Below are 19,059 nucleotides of genomic sequence, written 5' to 3'. Positions count from 1 at the left end.
TTCAGAAATAACTAACAAAACTTGGAAATTGGCAGCTTTAGTGATCTAACTAAAAATCTCCATCTTGCCTCTGCTGCTTTTTACGCCTTTATGCAAAGGCATCATCACAGATGTATAAGCAGATATATTGCTTTAGCATTTTCTAGATTTCTGTTTTACCTGCAGGATCTTTCTCTTCATCAATGACAAGAGGTGTTTCTACTTTTGCTGTTTTGGCTTTTCTTCCCCTCCTGGCCTTTCTCCTCGAGTCTGTGCTGGCACTGGCTGTATCACTTGCCACTGGCTGATCTGCTGGCACAGCCTCTGCTGCTTTCTCTGCTTTCTCAGCATCATTTTGGCTGCTTGGGGAGGCACCTTTGGCTTGTTCCAGGTGACTCAGCAAGTGCTCTGGGTGGATAAGGAAGAACAGGAGAGTAAGGAGGAAATTATCCTTAAAATACTCAAATGGAACTAGATGAAGCCCATCTATCAGGTCCATTTCACTTTGCAGTGACTTGCTTCCACTTATTTCAAAAGCAGTCACAATACCTTCACAAATCAAAGCCTACAGTTTATTCAACAGTCCCAAGAACTGAATTTTTAAGGAGATTTATTGATATCACAGTAAAAAGTTTGTGTTTCTAATAACGGGTACATTTTTCCAAACGCCCAAGTTATTTACTGACCTAAGTCCCCTTTTCAAAAAAGATCCAGCAAATGGTCAAAGCTTCTAAATAATTTTAAGCTCTTCTGAAAAACTGCATAAAATAGCTGCAAATGAAATGCAGAAAAAAAAATATGTACTTCATTACCCTTACTAAAGCTGTGCCATAAATACCACAAAGTATAACCTGGCATCACTGACCTTTACACTGCTCATGCAGCTCCCTATCCTTGATTTTCCTGACAGTCACACCATCTTCTAGATCACAGTTTTATTTCTTCTAGATTCAACATTACAGCTGTTTGTCCAGAGACAGAACACTGCCATGGTCAAAATATCCTTGTTCTACCTTCCCTACTATTGCTTTCCTTAAAGGAACACAAAATTTAAAACTTTTATCTTACTGCACCATGGGTGGTGCACGGCTTCACAGCCATGGGAGAGCAGAATTCTGCTGATGATTCTCAGTGCTCTCCCATGAATTTCTAGCACTTCCTACCTGTCAGCAGCTGGGGCTCTTGGAAAGCAGATGAACACACTTTACACGTCCACTGGTTGGGCTTTGCTTCTGCTGTTCCACTGCCTTCTGGAGTGTTCACTAAATCACAACAAGAAATACTGAAATACTCTGAAAATGGGGAGGTGATAAACCCCTGTAGCTTTGTTTATCTTGCAGTAACTCCCTGAGTATCACAAGGTACAATTTAAGCAGCAAGAGGCCCCTGGAGGCAGCTGGGACCATTTCAGGATTCTCCAAACATGAAGAGTTGAACTATTGGAAGATAAAAATGATGCCAGGAGAGAGTTATCAGTGCCCTTGTAAAATCCTGAGGGCTCCTTTATCACTTTCTAAAGAATTGTGTTCATAAAAGGCATGGCATAAATCAATTTTTAGCACCTTTAAAACCAGAGTTACCAGTCTTCTTATGGATTAGCTGAGGACAGAAGCAGGACAAACCTCAGTGAAGGGCATTGCAGAGTAAGAACATTTGGATTAATGGAAGTAAGGGTGAGGACAATGGAAACCCAGGTTTCAGCAGTTTCATTAATTAGATGTGCTATGAAATCACCATACTAATACTTTAATTAACACATCAACTCAAGAAAGGTGAAGAAATTAGGGCAAAAATGAAACTGGAATAAAAAAAAAATAAAACGGGAAGAGTAACTCTGTTCACAGTCCTTTGTATTTCAGTCCTTAGATGATATATTTGAATTTGTCAAGAGGATCTGATAAATCTGGATTGATTCAGAGATTTTTTTGGCACACAAAAAGCTGAGTAACACTCCTTCTGCAGAGGAGGAGGATGGCACTGAAGTCAGAGTAAGTGAATGGCAGCACAGGGAATTCAAATTGTGCCTCAGTTTCTGCCACAGATTTCCTAGATGGTCACTACATGCCAGCTCATCTCTCTCTGCCTGAGGACCCCATCTGTAAAGGGACAGTAAAGTTCTTCCTTCTTTTCAGTGTTGGCTCTTGAACCAAAATAAAGGATTCTCTGAGGCAGAGACTGTTTCCTGCTACAGGAGATACATTCAACACTCTGCACTACAGAGGTGTGATCTCATCCATGCTGCAATAAATAAATTAGTAAGAAATCACTTGGCAATACAGCAACAAAAATTCCCTCTTCACAGGCTGCATAAAGAACTTCTTGAGGGCTCTGTCCACGAGGACAAAAGCAGCAAACCAAGATTCTGTGTGAGTTAATTGTGCCTGACTCTGCACCTCCCTTGCTCCTTAGCTGCTCCTTGTACTGGTTTGTCAGGAAGAGTCAGGTCCTTCTTAAGTTCCCGCTTCCTCAGGCTTCCAGGACAGCTGCAGGGCAACCTGGCTGACTTGGAACCACACATCTGACAAGCTGGCAACTGCTTGAGGTATATGACTTGAGGCAAACAAAATCAAAAGAAGAAAATTTTGTTTTGGAAGCACCAAATCAGTGGGAAAACCTCAGAGTTCCCAAAATATAAAAGGCAGCTTTTTGTTTCTACTGAAGTTGGGCTTTCAGGCAGTAGGGTGAAGGATGTAGGAGGGGCTGTTCCAATTCTTCATTTTACCTCTGGAAAAATCAATAATGCCAAACTGAAAGACAGCTCCTCAGTCAACTTAGCTGTGACAGAACCCAAGCTGACAAATGGAGCCTCTCTGATCAGCTGCTCTGAACGTGTCTGCAACAACTCCCCTCCTTTCCTGCCAGCTACTTCTAATAAGCAAAGTTTAGGAAAATAACCCCTCAAAGAGCAGACCTAGAATGGTTTTCTTTTGATCTTGTGTACTCTGAGTGTAATTTTTGAGATTTGTGTTAAGTGGGTTCTTAATTTCACTGTTGCACTTTGCAGAGACTGGGTGAGGGGAGCACTGCTTTGTAAAGAATCCTTGGGACAGAGTTCCTATGACACTACCAGATATTTCCTCAGCCATGTGTTCTTTACCAAGTGGATATGTATTGCTTATAAGTTTATTGAAAATTTAGTTTCTGTAATTTAGAACAGTTTGAGCTCTGACAGTGGCATATCCTGTGGTATTGTTGTAATTTGAGGATGACCAATGTTCTTGTCATTTCCAAATATTTGAAATGTTTTCTTCTAGAGCTTGGCCTGATCACTTGAATTACTACACTTTGCACAGGCAGAATGAAGATTTTCTTGAGGATTACCCCCATCCCAACACTAACCACCTCCAAAGTCAGGAGCACTTGTGGTTTTCATGAAAATAATCTGCCTAAAAGTTTATTGCCCCCTCTGCCACTTTTCAACCTGCATATGTTCTTTAAGCACTGTGCCCATGAAAATGAAAAGAAAAAATCAGGCTTTCAAATCCTCTCTAAATTAGTATTTGCCAGAAGTTATATATCCATAATACACATGCAGGAGTGTTACACCTAACAGCTCTACAGAGCTGTATCTGTCCTCTATCTTCCTTAAGAGCACTGTAATTTTGCATACCTGCTGGATCAGGTGCTAATATGCTGGATTTCTTGTTTTTTTTATGGGGTAAGACAGCAGATGAAGGTTTTGAAGAGACCTTATTATTCCCCTCTTTATCAGACTCCATTGTTACCAAGGATGTATCTGTGAAGAAGAAAAAGAGTTCATCTTTACTGCCCAGACCCTTTGACTCTTGCTCTGTGCTAAGGGCAGTAACAACAGTCAAGGTTTTATTCTGCAACAGGCCTGCAAATCACATTCTCATGGAAAATTTTAACCAGGGCATTCTTACAGCTGAATCTCACCCACTGTGCCTTAAATATTCTGGAGTGTACCATGAAGTGCTGAACAGAGTGCAGGGTATATGTCAACAGTATTTTTAAATACCCATAACCCCAGAAAAAAATGCATGAACAGGTTAAATTAAAGAGGGAAAATATGAAACCTCTCAGTTAATACCAACTGGAAACATCTCAGAGCTCAGAAACATGTCAGCTGCATTGATTCAGCTGTAGCACTTGAGACTCTGCTTAGGATCAAGGGCAGCCATAAAGCTGGTGGCAATGGCTTCTTCCCAAATTTGTCACCCCAAATTATACCCAGCAGAGCAGTAATAACATCCAGGGAGTGCTCCCAGTTCAAGAGCAGGAAGAAAACACCCTTGCAATGTCAAAGGATCTTGCCTTTCAGCTGTAGAAATGGAAAAGTAGGAGAAAACAAAGGGGAAAACACTGGAACTTGTGGCAATTCTAATTCAGATTCTAAAATATCTGCTGCCTTTCTTTCCAATGCACAACCACATGGATCTTACTCTAGTGGGTCCCATGTGAGGCTGCTTAAGAGAAATCTAGTTTTTTAGAACTCTGTAACAGTTCTGTGCAAAACCAAACCATTTTCACTGCAACCAAAGAATGGCTTCTTTATCAAATCTGTATACAGATTTGTCTGATAATTGAGCTCCTTTGCTGTTCTACCCAGAAATTATTTGATACAAATGATTTGATACACCAAATCTTTAGTTAAGGACTATTTATCCAGTCTGTCCATTCTGAAGAGGCTGACCCATTAACCAGGCCACCTGTTTTAAAAAAACCTGGCTGTATCATGGTGAAGAATCTACACTTTCCTCTTGCAGGGCACCCACGTGTGCAGGCTGGCCTGACTCTGCAGGATCAGAACCTACTAGATAAACAGCACTGTCAACTCCAACAGCCAGGGACTATCAGTCCCTGGCAGCACTGGGCCCTTAGGAAGGAAGAAAGGCCCCCACACATACCATTGGCAACACTAGTGACCTGCTTCAGCACTGGCTTTTCCATTTTTTTGGCGTAAAAAGCTGCATACCACACTCTCAGCTCAGTTCCTGGGGGGATGTCCTGGCAGGTGGTGAAGTAAATGTCATTGTCATGCTGGAAGGCTGTGAGGTTTTGGTGCTCATACTCGGTGGCTGGGCGCACCATCATCATCCAGTTGCAATCATCTTCGTTTGTGGTGTCAAAATACACCAGGGGCCCTTCCTTCTGGAACACCTGCCAAGCAAAATGTTCACAGAATAAAAACCACCAGAAGTGATAAGAAGTTAAGGGGAAATAAATGATTTTCCGCTTTTGCAGTGGTTTCTTTTCAATGGGCATCAGGGACGAAGCAAGCCTCAAGTCCTGCATCAGGCATCTTTTATTTATTATTCATCTTTTTAATTTTTTTATTCATCTTTTATTTATTCACACCTTATCTGTCTCAGAGACAGACAACCAGGAACAAGATGGGAACAAACTGAACAAAATCATCCCAAAAATTCTCGCTATAGCCACCAGCTTCCCAAAAACTTACTGCAGACATGAGTGGAAGGGTATCCAAATAGCCATCAGCCCAAGGAACTCTTCTAAATCATTACTTCTGAGGGCATTAGGTATTAATGGAAACTAAGACTGAATTCCATTCTTAATGTAGCATTTTTCCTACCAAAACTTTTCAAGAGAGGAATAAAACAAATGCAAGACAGAAAAAACCCCACTTATTCTCCATGTTCCATAAACCTAATGCATATGTGGCTCATTAGGCAAATTCAATCAAACTGAAGAGACTCATTAAAAGAACTGAGCTTCTAGTTTGGTTCTTCTGTTCCTTGCCCAGAGAATGTTTGTTTAGCTCATTTCTTACAGGGCACACCTAAAAGATGTTCCAAATAATCTCCCTTCATATCTTTGTTTTCATAGTGTTTGCCAGCATTAATTCCTCAATGGTAAAACTGACTCCTTGCTATTTATTGCTTTACAAATTCTGGGTCTTACCTTCAGGGGAAAAACTGATTCTTTCTCCAGCTTGAGAACTCTCTTGCATTCAAAGGGGCCAAACTGGGTACGTTTCACCAGCTGAGTCAGAGCAAACACTCCCTCAGTCCCATCCTCCAGCTGTCTTATCTCCAAATTAGAAGGCAGAGATGATCTAAAAATTTAAGACAGAATTGAGAAAAAAAAAAAAAAATCACAGAACTGATTAGGTTGGAAAAGATTTCCAAGATCAGCAAGTCCAACCTTTGGCTGAACACCACCTCACCCAGTAACAGTGATGCACTGCAGGAACCCATGGAATAAAGAAGTCAGCATTAAACTCAAGTGTTTCTGTGCTCCCAGCTTCTCTCTTTTCCCAAACGAGCTTCTGAGAAAACTACATGTAGCAAATCGTGTTACTATGTATAACACACAGAAAACAGCTTCCCAAAAATTCACTAGACTGGCCCCACTGTATTGGTTTTATAAACCAAATGCAATTCTGTTTTTTTAGGTCTGTGCTAATGCATGAGAAGCTAAAATAATCAGACAGGCCACTGACTATCCTGAGGCTGACACTGGCAGAGCTGCTTTACTGCCTAGATAAAGAGAAATACAAAAAGACTGCAATCATAGTGATAAGCAAATGAATTGGAAAAAATACTTTAATTTGAAACATACAAGAAGCAGTGTTAGAGACAGAGAAGTTCAGCAGATGTTTGTCAGCACTTCTTTTCTAACCACAAAGCATCCATTTGATCTCTTCAGTAAGACAGAGGGAACAGCAAACGTGGTTAAGCAAGCAGACTGTTTTTAAAAGATTCATATCCAGTTTGTGGTTAAACTTGCCCTCAACTTCAGATAACTCATTTTCAGTTACTGCTCCCCAGATGTAAAGGCTGCAATTAAATTTCTTCTTTCCTTTTCTTACCTTACCTGATTTCAGCTGAAAACTCTTCAGGAAAATAAATACATTTAGCTGTAAAAAATCAATTTAAAATGCTGCTTTCAAGTCTATGGTCCAGCAGCCCACACTTCCACTAGGGAAAACTTTGCATTTGCATGTCAAAAGGAGATTGAAAACCAGTGCAGGCACCGTATTTGCAAACATTCCCAGTTGGAACATCTGGACATGAAAGTGCAAGTTAAAAACTAGAAAAATGTAGGAAATAGTAGTTTGTCATGGAATGTGTATAATACAGGCTAGAGAATTACTGCACTCCCCATTTTTTGTATATAATAAAAGCACCTCCCTCACCAGCTTCTGTTATTCCAAGGGGTATTTTTAAATGACCCTCGAGCACCTGTAGTGTCAGGGCTGTTATCCATTAACAGCTGCTGCAGGGGATCACCCAGGGCAGGTTTCCAGGCCCAGGAAGGCAGTGCCTGGCAGGAGCTGCAAGGAAATTCCTCTTCTGGGAAGGCCAAGAAAAGCAGGGGCAGCTCCTGCACAGGTGCAGCCACTGTACTTGATGGGACACCAGGAGCATCCTGCCCTGGCCAAGGGGTCGTGGCACCCAGGGGGCAGATCCAGCACATCAGAATTTGGTACAAAATGATGCTGGGAATACACAGCACAACCTACACAGCCAGGATGTGCCAGACTTGCTGCCCACGTGCCTGTTTTCTGCCTGTGACTTCCCAAGAAGGAATATGGAAGCCTTGCACACATTATTTAACACACGAAGCCATCTGAACACTTCCCTTTTTGGATCTGTACTACACCTTCACAATAGTTGGTTCTTTTCCTTAGCTTTACATTCTGCATCTTAATATGAATTTTGCTGACAGTGCCTGATTGTCTTTCCCTGTAAAAATCACTACTCAGTGTTGTTTTCTCCCAACTAGATTGAGTCTATTTGTTTCTTTTGGCAAACATGAGTGTTTCTGCTGAGCTGTCACAGATTTGCTGACAGAACTATTACCCCTAATCGTTTGCAAAGGCCCACAATAATGAGAACAACTTGTTTTGCTTCTAAGTGGAAGAATGAGAGAGTTCATACACATGAATGAGAAATCCTCACACACTTCTCTGAAATGAATCTGGTGTGTCTAAGGGGGATAAAAGGGGCAGGTACTCAACCATGACAGAAATCATCACCCCATCTGGCACCACTCTGACTTCTTGCCAGAAACCTCAGCAAAGAAACAGAGTCCTGATGAGCAGCAAGTTATTTTTTTGGCTTCTATTCAGTGCAGCACTTAAGTGTGTGCATCAATTTTTCTATTTAATCAAGGCCATGTGCTTTCCATAGATTTCTGTCATCCTCTGGGACTTCAGTTTCCAGCTGTCAGCGTGACATCCACTGAACAGCAAATATGCTTTAAACGACTAATATGAGCATTGAGTTAGTCAGGATTAACACAAACATTTCTTACCTTGCCCTGCTCAATACAAAGGAGTCTTTGACTGTCACCACTGGGCCCAGCTCAGGACACTCTGAATCATGGTACTGCCCACAGTCCTCACACCCTGCAAGGAACCAGACAGAAAAGGTTGGTGGAAAACACTTTTGTAACACAGTTTCCTCCCTCTTTCAAAAGAAACCTAGCACCAGGTAAAATACATACATAGAGAGGCAGATGTTTATTTATATTGCTTAAAAGAACATAAATAATTGAACACTGAGTGGTTAGCTGGTACCTGTGTAGGTGAGATAACACACACTGTGATCAGCACCATCAGAAGACAATTGTTTAAATTCTCTCACAAAGGTAAATAAATGCCTTTACACCCACAGTAAATATTCTGCTTAAAGAAGGCATTATTCTTCAGATAAAGTGCTGCAACACATAGCAGCTAAAGAAAACCACATCACTGCCTTCCCTAGGAGCTGGGCTGCTCTGAACAGCTTGGGTAGTGTGGTGCTTCCAGTGACAGGAGGCACAAACCCAGAACCAGCAGCAGAACTGGCACAGGGCTCAGCAGGGCACCAGCAGGGCCAGCTCTGCCTGGCCACACACATTTCTCACCCACAGGGCAGGACAGAGACCTCCAAGGTACCTCTTGGTGCCTTTCCAGACAAGTCAGCTGCTGCACAACACACTCTGGCCATCTAATTCACTGTCAGCTTAGCTAAATTAACTTTCAGTTTAAGTGGCTGTAAATTACCCAGAACTGAGTGGTTCCTAAGAAACAATTTTCAGACGAGGATAATTTGAGGCTTTCTAAAATAAGCTAACTTAACAGGATTCCAAATGCTTATACATTGCTTCACTGTGAAAAAAATAGCTGTCAAATTGCCCTGCCTGGTCAGCTGCTGACACAGCTTCAGGAGAGATCATCACACAGGGGTTATATTGCTGTGCTGCCTTTTGCATCTGAGCTCCAAGCTTACAAAGGCAAGTCAGGAAAACCCCAGAAAATGTGTAATGTAAGGGTCATTACACCTTTTTTTGGGAAGACATGACAAAAGCCAAGTCATTCCAAGGTATATCCCCTCTGGCAAAGCTACTTTGTGCTCCCAACTGGAAGATTCTACCCATCCCAGTGAACAAAAGGACTTCTAAAACAAGGGATTTCAAACTGCTTCACATTTCTTCTGGCAACAAAACCAGCTTAGTAGTGAAAAAATGCATGTATTTGACAAACAGCATTTCTGGCTGGTGCAGCCCCCAAGCCTGGTCACTGCCTCCTGTTTGTGCTGCCTTCTGGCGAGCCAAGGAATGAAAGAACCAGCCCTTCACATGATTTTTCAGCAGAAGGAATTTCCCAGCCTGGCTTGCTGTACCAGAGGAAAATGGGCAAGTACTACTCACAGAGCAGCAGCACCAAAGCTCAGCCTACAGCTGTTCACTGTTCCACCATTCCAGGTGTGCCTGTAGCCCAGGCTGCTGAAATCATTACTGAAAAATATTACTGAAATAATATTACTGAATAATACTGCTGAAATATTACTGAAAATATTACTGAAATAATCTAGGCCAAAACCAGATTTCTCTCCAGAGGAATGACAGAGGAATGTGCAAACCTGACTGCTGAAAAGAAATGGACTGTCATCCATAAAGGGTTGTCATAACCAAGGGGACAGGAAGGAATAGCCTGAGTAACAGCTTCTTCAATAGGCTTTGCTGTCCAAAGAAAAATGCACTTTGTCCTTTTCCTCATCTCCTGACTGCATCAGGCCATTCCTCACTTCTGCAAAGATAAGCCTCTGAAAGGTGCAGACAGCACTGGCCACAACTACAGACAGGGATAAGGCACACATTCCTCTCACTCCCCTGCAGAGGAATGACCAAAGCCAGGGGAATATGACAATGACATTGTGTGGCACAGCTCAATATCCAAGGGATGCCCTACAGCAGCCAAAGCTGTTACACCCACCATATGTGACACTTTCAAGAGATTACAGCCACTGGTGAAACACAAAAACAAGCATGGGAAAATTTAAAAAATACCCCAGGGAGACTATATTCACACATTTAATAAAAAGAAAAATTTCCAATTGTCTTGTCTATGAAATACATATTCAAGGATGTTTATTATTGGGAGTGCACAGTGTCATATACAGCAACTCACTTTTTCAGAACATAAACAGTCCCCATATTCCATGGCAAAAACTAACTGCAGAAAACACAAGAAAAGCCCAGTGACCACAGCCCCCACTGGAAGGGATAAAATCGTGTTGTGTGACACCTTTTATCTAATTAGGAGTCACATCCTCATTCTTTTTGCTGTCCACCAGAATCCTTTCATGAAGGGGAAGATAAGGTAACCACTACTGGTATCTGCATCTCAGTAAAAAGGCAAACAGTCAACACTAGTTTTGAAGGAAGCTGGTGGAGGGAGAAAATTCAACTTTCTGACAGTTGCCATAAATGCAGCTGTGGAACCATCAGAGGTAAAATGCTGTGGATCCTAAAACCAAGGATGTGCTCCATTCTGCTCTGCCCTGACTGGATCCACAATATCTGGGCCCTCTGTGCTCACACAAGGACTCTACATCCCTTAACTCTTTTCCACTGTGGCACCAGGTCCTGCATGCCCAGGCTGCTGACAAAGGAGAGGATTAATGTGGCACCCAAGCCTGCCAGCCCAGCTGTAGCAAGCATGGGCCACTGCCCAGCCTGGGCACAGCCCTGCTGCAGCCTTTCCTCAGCCAGCAGCACCCCAGGAGCCCAGAATCCAGTCCCAGAGCCCAGCCTGGCACTCAGGGTTACACAGAGGGCCCAGCAAGTAGCACAGGCAGTGAATGCCACGAGTGAAACCTGCCAGGGCAGCTGGTGCATCTCAAACTGGGCTTGTTCTGAAGGAATTATGAGTCTGCTGCCCCTGCTGTGGAGGTGCAGATCCCCAAGGCAGGCCAGAGGTCAGAGTTATCCCCAGCCACCCCTGGCTGCTGGAGCTGGTTGTATAAACAAAGGGCTTACACGAGGGTTAGACCTTCAATCTCACTCACTTCAGCCATGAAAAAGCTGTGCTGCTCACTCACATGCAGAGGTTTCACTGTGGGTTTGCCAACAGCCCCAGAATGTGTGGGCTTAAATTACACAGCCTCCTCTCTATTCACCCATTAGCTGTTTGAGCCTCCTTTACAAAGAGCAATTTTTCTAAATAAAATCTTAAAACTAGTTTAGTCTTTAATTTCAAGCATTCTGAATAGACAAGTCACACACAGTGAGAATTAGATCCTTTTCCTAATACTTACAAATAAACATAATCTCCTCACTGCCATCTTCAGCCATTATTTTAAACCTGCCAAAATACAAAAGACAAAGTTAGTTCTGAATTGACTTTTACTTTCTGTATCATATAAACATTCCTTTATGAAGTAATGATGCTGACTGACCCAGAGCCCACACAAACACACTGATGTCCCTGCAGGAGTATCAATGGAAAATTAAAGAAATTCAAGTTTTTAAAAAGCCCCAGAGACTGCTGTATCACTACATGTGTTGCAGACATCACTACCAAGGAAGCCTCAATGTCTGTGGGTTCTCAGGCATTTCTCTGTGAGGAAATGCTGTCTCCTGCTGTTCCCCATCTCTGACAAACTTCCAGCCACTCCTGCATCCGCTGCTAAAAAGCTCCTGTGGAGCCTCAGAACACTCAGGGCCAGAGGATAATCCAGGTCAGCAGCAACAACTGCAGGAACAAGGCCCAGTGCCACATTTTATTGAACATTGCAACATTTTATTTAGTTTAAAAAAATTATCTCTGAGAGGCAGATTACTTATTTAATAAGCACAGTAATACTAAAAACTGCAGATACACTCACAGACCTCTTCCAGAGGCAAAAGTATATTGTGGTACTGAGCACCAAAAAACCTGGGGAAATAAAACCCTGCCTCTGTTACTGACCTTCTATGAAATGGTAACTAACCAATTTGATTTCACATTTAAATAAGGTTAATCTATATTCACTTCATTAGTGTCAGTTTGTATTAAAAACTTGCATGAACACTACAGCCCCTCAACAATTAAGCTATGGTTGGCACAAAGTCTGATTATGTATGGCTAAGACCACAACATGAGCACCTAGAAGAGAGTTTTTCCCTTTTCTACCCAAAAAAAATGCTCTCCTCCTCAAATAAGTGATTTTCCCAAAGCATCAAAAAAAAAGGCAAAGCAACAAAAAGATCATGACCCAAATCTGAGAGAGGTGAGGCTGCAAAACAGCAAGTGGAGGACAGGAAGGAGTAAGAGCCTGAATCTCTGAGAGGGAGAGGAAACATGACACACCAAACTCACAGAGCCCTGTTTGAAAATAGATAAAGCATTTGCTACTCCAGCACCAAAAGCCAAGCCAGAAATGTGGGAGCACAGGCACTGCTCAGGATCAGGACTCTTGAGGCACTGCCCTCCCCTGCCAGCAGCAGGATCCCTCCCTAACACTCTCTGCTCTAAGGGGCAAACACTCCCCATGCATGGCACAAGCTGGGCCTTTCTGGGCTGCAGCTTCTGGGGACTAAGCTCAAATAACAGAACAAACATTTATCCAAGAGCCCAATGCCGAGCAGGAACAGCAACTCAGGAAATTTCCCCAAAAGCTCTTTTCCTGAATAATGCAACAGGTGTTCAGGGGAGTCCAAGCACAACACTGCAAAAACAAGCAGTGTAAGTTGACATCAAAAATGGTTTGCTTTGCTTTTTAACCAACTTTTTTTTGTTTTTTGATGCTTTGCACTATTTCAAGAGGGGTATGCCCAGCTGTTTTTAGATAGTTTGTGTCCTGACAAAACTTTAATCCTAAATATGGGTGAATTAACGAACAATGGCCTTGATCAATGGTTCACAAGCACAGTGCAGCCACACCACCAAAGGCATTCAGCCTCTGGGACATTGCTGTGTTGCATCCTTGGCAAACAGACAAGTGACATTACAGGAGCCTTCAGATGAGAATAGCAACAAAGGGGTGGAGAAATCATCATCCTTGCTCAAGGTGATGGGGAGGAAGCGTGAAGGGCCCTCACGGGTGCCTCAGGGATCTGCATTAGCGCAGCTCCCTCTCTGCAGCAAGGACTTCTGGTGTTGTGCACTCACAACACTCCCGATCCAGCCTCACCCCAGCTCCCAAACCAACACTGCTGCCTGCTTTACAATTCTGATTTACACCCTCCTCACCCATGTGCTTTACAGCCCCTCCTCCCCGATCTCAGCTGGATTTCCCATGGGTTTTTGAAACAAAGCACACAACACGATGCCACCAGCTGTAAACAGAGTCACGATGTGCCACTCACATGGTGGCACTGAACACAGGCTGCAGGATTGTTTTTGCCCTCATCTGCTGTTGCTAAGGGCCATGGGGTCTAATTTTGTTTTTTTCTTTTCAAACATTTGTAACAGAAAAATACTCCATGAAGTCACTCATCCCATGCTCCTAATTCTGTTCTTGTCTTGCAAAGCTTCTGGGAGTTGCAGGTATTTTTTACATAAAACAGAGAGTAATCATTAGAAGTCAATAATCAGGAGAAAAGCCACACAGAGGAAACTAGACCAGGTACAAAGCCCAATTCTGATGGCAGTAAAAGAGCAGAAAAACACATTTTTTTGGCTTTTATAATTAGATGAGTGATTTTATGCCTGAGAGCAGATCCACACAGCTATGCACAAAAATTCCAGCTGCAACACAAGCCTTGGAGCATATCTGGAACTTGAGGGAACCCAAATTAAGACACTGAGGAGCTGCAGCATCACAGGTACCTGCTTGCAGCCCAATATGTGCAAAGATACTGTCAGGGAACCACTTGAGCTGTAAAAATTTAAGAATGGATGTAAAATCACACTTTCTCCTTATAAACTGCTGAAGAAAGAAATCAGGCTCAAGTGAAAAGTTGATGTTGCTAATGGATTAAAAAAAAAAAAAAGTAGGTCAGAAAAATTAACGGAATGCCTGAAAATCTGTGTTTGAACTTAATGATCAACAAGGTAGAATTAAAATTCTCCTCTCTTCAGTCTGAGAATGGGCTTCTATGAGAGTGAATAACTTGAGAGCACAAGCAGATGGGTGCTGCACATATGTATGTGGAAGGATGCGCTCAAAAATGCAATTTTCCTCATGATGTAGTAAAACTTGTTCATGCTACTGTTCAAAGGAATTGCAGAACATCTGGTGAACTACAGCGAGGCCTTGTATTTCTTAAAAAAATTAGGGCCATTCTATCAATTATTTCTAGGCCAGTCAGGGGGGCATGGAGTAACACAGCAGCTGGCGGGGTCTGTGCCACCTGCCCTTCCCAGCACTTGCCGCGATGGTGCGAATAAACTACGCAAAGTTTAATGGCCCTGAGCAGAAAACGAGCCTACTGCAGGAAATTTCACGTGTGCGGAGCCCCGCAGCCCGCGGCTCTGCTCCTTTTGTCTTCTCGGGCTCCCACTGCACCCTCTCCCAGGGCAGGGCAGCATCCCCGCACCTCCCCTCCTCCTCCTCCTCCTCCCGCTCCCAGCGGCTTCCCTCTGGATCACGCCCTCGCACCTGGGAGCTCCCACCCCCCTCCATCCATCCCCAACCCCCTGCGGCCAAGCCGAAGCGCTCCCCGCTGCCGGCCCCGCATCCCCGTGGCCGCCACGGCTCCGTGCCCAGCCCGGCCGAGCCCGCGGGGATCGCCCCGCGCCCGCTCCGCGCCCTCCCCTCAGGGACCGCGCCGCCGCCGCCGCCGCCGCCCGGAGCCCGTCGGGGCCCGGGATCCGGGAGCGGCTCCGCCGGGTTTTGCCTCGGACCCGCCTCGCCCCCTTCGCTACCGCCCTCCCGGCCGCTGTAACAAAGAACAGGCGGCCTGGAGGAGGCGGCGGCGGCGGAGGAGGAGGCGGCGGGGCCGTAGCCGCCGCCGCCGCCCCGGGAGCGCTCGGAGCGGCCGCCGCGCCCGCCCCGGCCCCGCCGCGCGTCCCGGGGAGCGGCGGGAGGAACCGCGGCGGGGCGAGCGCGGGGGGTCCCGGGCGGGGGTGGCGGGGAGGGCGCGGGGTGCGGCGGGAGGAGCGCGGGGAGCCGGCGTTACCTGCCCCGGGAATGGCCAGACCCGGATCGGATCCGCGCTCCGGGTTCCGATCCGCTCCGGAAACCACGCGCCAGCGGAAGCCGGCGCGCTTGGGCGCGGAGCAGGGCGGGAAGTGTAGTGCGGCGGGGCCGGCCCCGGCCCTGGCCCTGACCCCGGCCGCGTCCCCGGCCATGGCCCTGCCTCAGCGCCCGGGATGTCGCCACCCGCGTCCCCTCCCGGGCGGATCCCACCCCTGAGCACCCGCAGCCCTTGGCGGCGGCTCCCCGGGCCGGGCTGGAGGTGGCGGAGCAGCCGGGTGGCTCTCGCCGGGTTTGCCGTCTCCTCACGGGCAGTGCCGGGTTGCGGGCTGGCAGAAACAGAATCACGGGATCGGTTAGGTTGGAAAAGACCCCCAGGACCACCCAGTGCAAGCTATGACCCAACAGCCCTGTCTGTGAAAGATGCGTATTTTATGATTGGCTTTTCGCAAATATTCAAATGAATGTTATATGTGTTGTGTTAGAAAGTAATGCTGTATTAATTTACTTAAGTACTGTGTTAAATGTAGTTTTAGGTTATAAAAAAGGTTAAAATAGAAACTATGCTATGTAGGATCCTTTTTTAAAAGAAAGGACTCGCAGCGAGATAGCAGTCACAGGACACCTAAATCTTTCAGAGAAAAAGAATTTATTGCCCTCTTATCAGAAGAAATGACCTTCTTCCCGCCTCAAAGGTGCTGTTAGGATTCAGATGAAGAAGTTGATGATGACCAGAGAGAATCCTGTGTTTGAATGGAATTTATGCATCATGTACGAAGTGTATGAATATGCAGCAGGCTATTGTTTTTAAGGGTTAATCCTTTGTTAACGTGTTTTGGGCTCGTGCTGCCCAGAAAAAGGTACCTGGACGTCTGTAACTCTTTGTCTTCATTGTCTCATCTTGTCCTAATTCAATTTGTCCAAATTATTATTACTCTAATTGTATTACTATTTTTATAACCATGTTATTGCTATTAAACTTTTAAAATGTTAAAAACAAGTGATTGGCGTTTTTCACACTGTCCATCGGATCACGGCACTGAGTGCCACATCCAGTGTTTCCTTAAACACATCCAGGCATGGGGACAGCACCACATCCCTGAGCTGTCTGTTCCAATGTTTTATCACATCAATGAAGAAATTCTTCCTGATGTCCGACCTGACTGTCCCCTGGCGCAGCTTAGGCCATTTCCCTGTCCCTTGTTTCCCAGGAACAGAGCCTCATTCCCCCCTGGCTGTTCCCTCCTGTCAGGGAGCTGTAGGGAGCAGTAACATCACCCCCGAGCCTCCTTTTCTGCAGCTTCTGCTCCAGACCCTTCCCCAGCTCTGTTCCCTTTCTCTGGACAAAAGCCACATCAGGTTCTCGGTGGGCCCAAGCCCTGGCCATGCACACGAGTGCCTGTGCCTCCTTTCCAAGCCTCTCTGAGGTTCAGTGCTCCAGGATGACAGGACATAGTCTCAAGTTGCACCAGGGAAGGTTCAGGTTGGGCATTAGGAGGAATTTCTTCACATAAAGCATAATTAAACATTGGCAGGGGCTGCTCAGGGAGGTTTAGAATCCCCATCTCTGGAGGTGTTTAAGGAGTGCCTGGACATGGCACTCAGTGCTCTGGGCTGGGGACAAGGTGGGGATCAGTCAAGGGTTGGATTGATCACCTTGGGGGTCTTTTCCAACCAAAATGGTTCTATGATTCCTAAATCTCCCATTCTGGCACGACCAGGATCTGTCGGTGCCCAGCCCTGCTGTGCCTGCCAGCAGAAATCATTTAGGGGGGTTTAAACCTCAGGTTATTCCACCACTCCAGGCAGTGGCCAGGGCAAGAAGCACACAGGCTTTTTGTATTCAAGCAAGATGCCCCAATTTTTTGCTCTGCTGGGAAATGTTACCTGCAGTAGAGTCCCCCCAAAGCCTTATGCAGTGCTCCCTTGCCACCATGGTGTGACTGTTCAGCCTTCACTGTCACAACACCACTGGGGATCAAAAGGTGGTGGGAAGCTGGCACCAGCTCTGTTTACTGGAATGTGCTCTTCTCACATCTGGATACATCTTTAACAGCTGGAAACGGCCAGAGCCTTTCTCAGTTGTTACCTGTAGCCATGATATTTTCTGAAAAATCCTTTCCTTAGGATTTTTTCTCCTGAGAAGCTGAGAGGCCTCAGGAACAAAATGTAAACAATGGTTATCTGCTGCTGTGGAATGCAACAGGAGCATCTGGGATTGGTCTCATGGGGTTGTTTCTAATTAATGGCCAATCACAGTCACACTGCCCAGACTGTCTCAGACACAAGCCTTTGTTATCATTCTTTTTCTATTCTTAGCTAGCCTTCTGATGAAATCCTTTCTTCTATTCTTTAGTATAGTTTTAATGTAATATATATCATAAAATAATAAATCAGCCTTCTGAAACATGGAGTCAACATTCTCGTCTCTTCCCTCATCATGGGACCCCTGCAAACACCATCACAGTTACCCATCCCACCAACCCAAGTAGCAGTTTCAGAAGAGAAGTGTAGAGAGTGTTCTGAGAATGGGTCAGGCTGGAAGGGACCACAGTGGGTCACCAGGTCACCTCTCCCTGCTCCAGCAGGGCCATCCCACAGCACACAACACAGGGTTGTGTCCAGATATTCTGGAGTAACTCCAGCAAGGGAGACTCCACAGCCTCTCTGGACAATCTGTTCAGGGCTTGGTCATGGCACAGGGAAGTTCTGCCTCATGTGTAGGTGGAGCCTTCTATGCATCAGTTTCTGCCCGTTCCTCTCATCCTGTGGCAGAGCCTGGATCCATCCCCTGGCCATGCCCCTTTAGCTATTTATACACATTAAAGAGGTCCCCTCTCTTCTTTAGACTGAACAGCCCCTGCTCCCTCAGCCTTTCCTCACAGCAGAGATGCTCCACTCCCTTCTTTTGTCACCCTCTCCTGGTCCCTCTCCAGGAGCTCCTGGCCCTGCTGTGCTGAGGAGCCAGAGCTGGACACAGCAGCCAGAGGTGCCCCCAGGGCTGGGCACAGGGGCAGCATCAGCCCTGACCTGCTGGCAATGCCCATCCCAATGCACCCAAGGCAGCATGGCCATCCTGACTGTCTTGTGGGAAACTGAAACAACGCAGCATTTGAATTTTCAAAATATTGTACTTGGCAAAACAGTGTTCATTTCAGGATGGGGAACCATTTGTTCTTTCAAAACGACACACCAGAAGTTTTGAATGACTACAGGAGTAGTAAGGAGAGTTTTTTTAAGGATCTAACTGCATGTACAAATTATTTTCTTTTTCAAGGACTGAAGCTGACTGGTAGTTTTTGTATAGTCTGCTTTTACTTACTTTCCCTGTATATTTCAGTGCACACTCACATGGACTTCTGCCTGGTTTTCTCCAGCATCCAGCACACCAGAGGGGTTTATCTAACTTGCAGTGCATTCACTTTGTCACAATAAGTATAAATTAATTCACTATAGTTATCTGAACATTTACAAGGCATGTGAGTCTGGATCCTGCAGCTCCAATTTTTTTTTCAGCATTAACCTCAGACTGTGAAATTGCATCTTATGCCAGGGCTCACCTGAGTAGAGAGGTGAAAAATCGAATATCCTTTATATTATTGTTTAAGAATGAACTGGAGGGAAGAGTATGGTGCCATACTTGGAGCTACATCCATTCCTGCTGTCCCTCTGACAGGTCTTGTCACTTTTGCTAATGTACAGGAATGGCATCACAGAAGGTAAAAAAAAAACTCACCACAGATTAGAGCAGGGAGGAAAAGGATGA

General features: G+C 45.2%; 1 protein-coding gene across 4 annotated transcripts in view; it reads right to left on the bottom strand.

Moving 5' to 3' along the window:
- The window catches only part of PRDM15 (PR/SET domain 15), a 32,215-nt gene extending 16,915 nt beyond the window's left edge, over positions 1-15,300 (bottom strand). For all 4 annotated transcript variants that reach the window (XM_066545543.1, XM_066545545.1, XM_066545546.1 and 1 more), the window contains exons 1-8: positions 15,277-15,300; positions 11,490-11,536; positions 8,221-8,314; positions 5,863-6,016; positions 4,848-5,100; positions 3,590-3,715; positions 1,143-1,241; positions 160-387 (exon numbers count right to left, since the gene is read on the bottom strand). In XM_066545543.1, the coding sequence (XP_066401640.1) occupies positions 160-387; positions 1,143-1,241; positions 3,590-3,715; positions 4,848-5,100; positions 5,863-6,016; positions 8,221-8,314; positions 11,490-11,526 (991 nt within the window). In that variant the 5' untranslated portion in view covers positions 11,527-11,536; positions 15,277-15,300. The remainder of the gene's footprint in view (positions 1-159; positions 388-1,142; positions 1,242-3,589; positions 3,716-4,847; positions 5,101-5,862; positions 6,017-8,220; positions 8,315-11,489; positions 11,537-15,276) is intronic.
- Between the last annotated feature and the right edge of the window lie 3,759 nt (positions 15,301-19,059).

This window comes from Molothrus aeneus, chromosome 2 (assembly GCF_037042795.1).
Source record: "Molothrus aeneus isolate 106 chromosome 2, BPBGC_Maene_1.0, whole genome shotgun sequence".
NCBI classification, from domain to species: domain Eukaryota; kingdom Metazoa; phylum Chordata; class Aves; order Passeriformes; family Icteridae; genus Molothrus; species Molothrus aeneus.
Note: the sequence above shows the minus strand (reverse complement) of the source record. Positions and strands in the feature narration are given on the sequence as shown.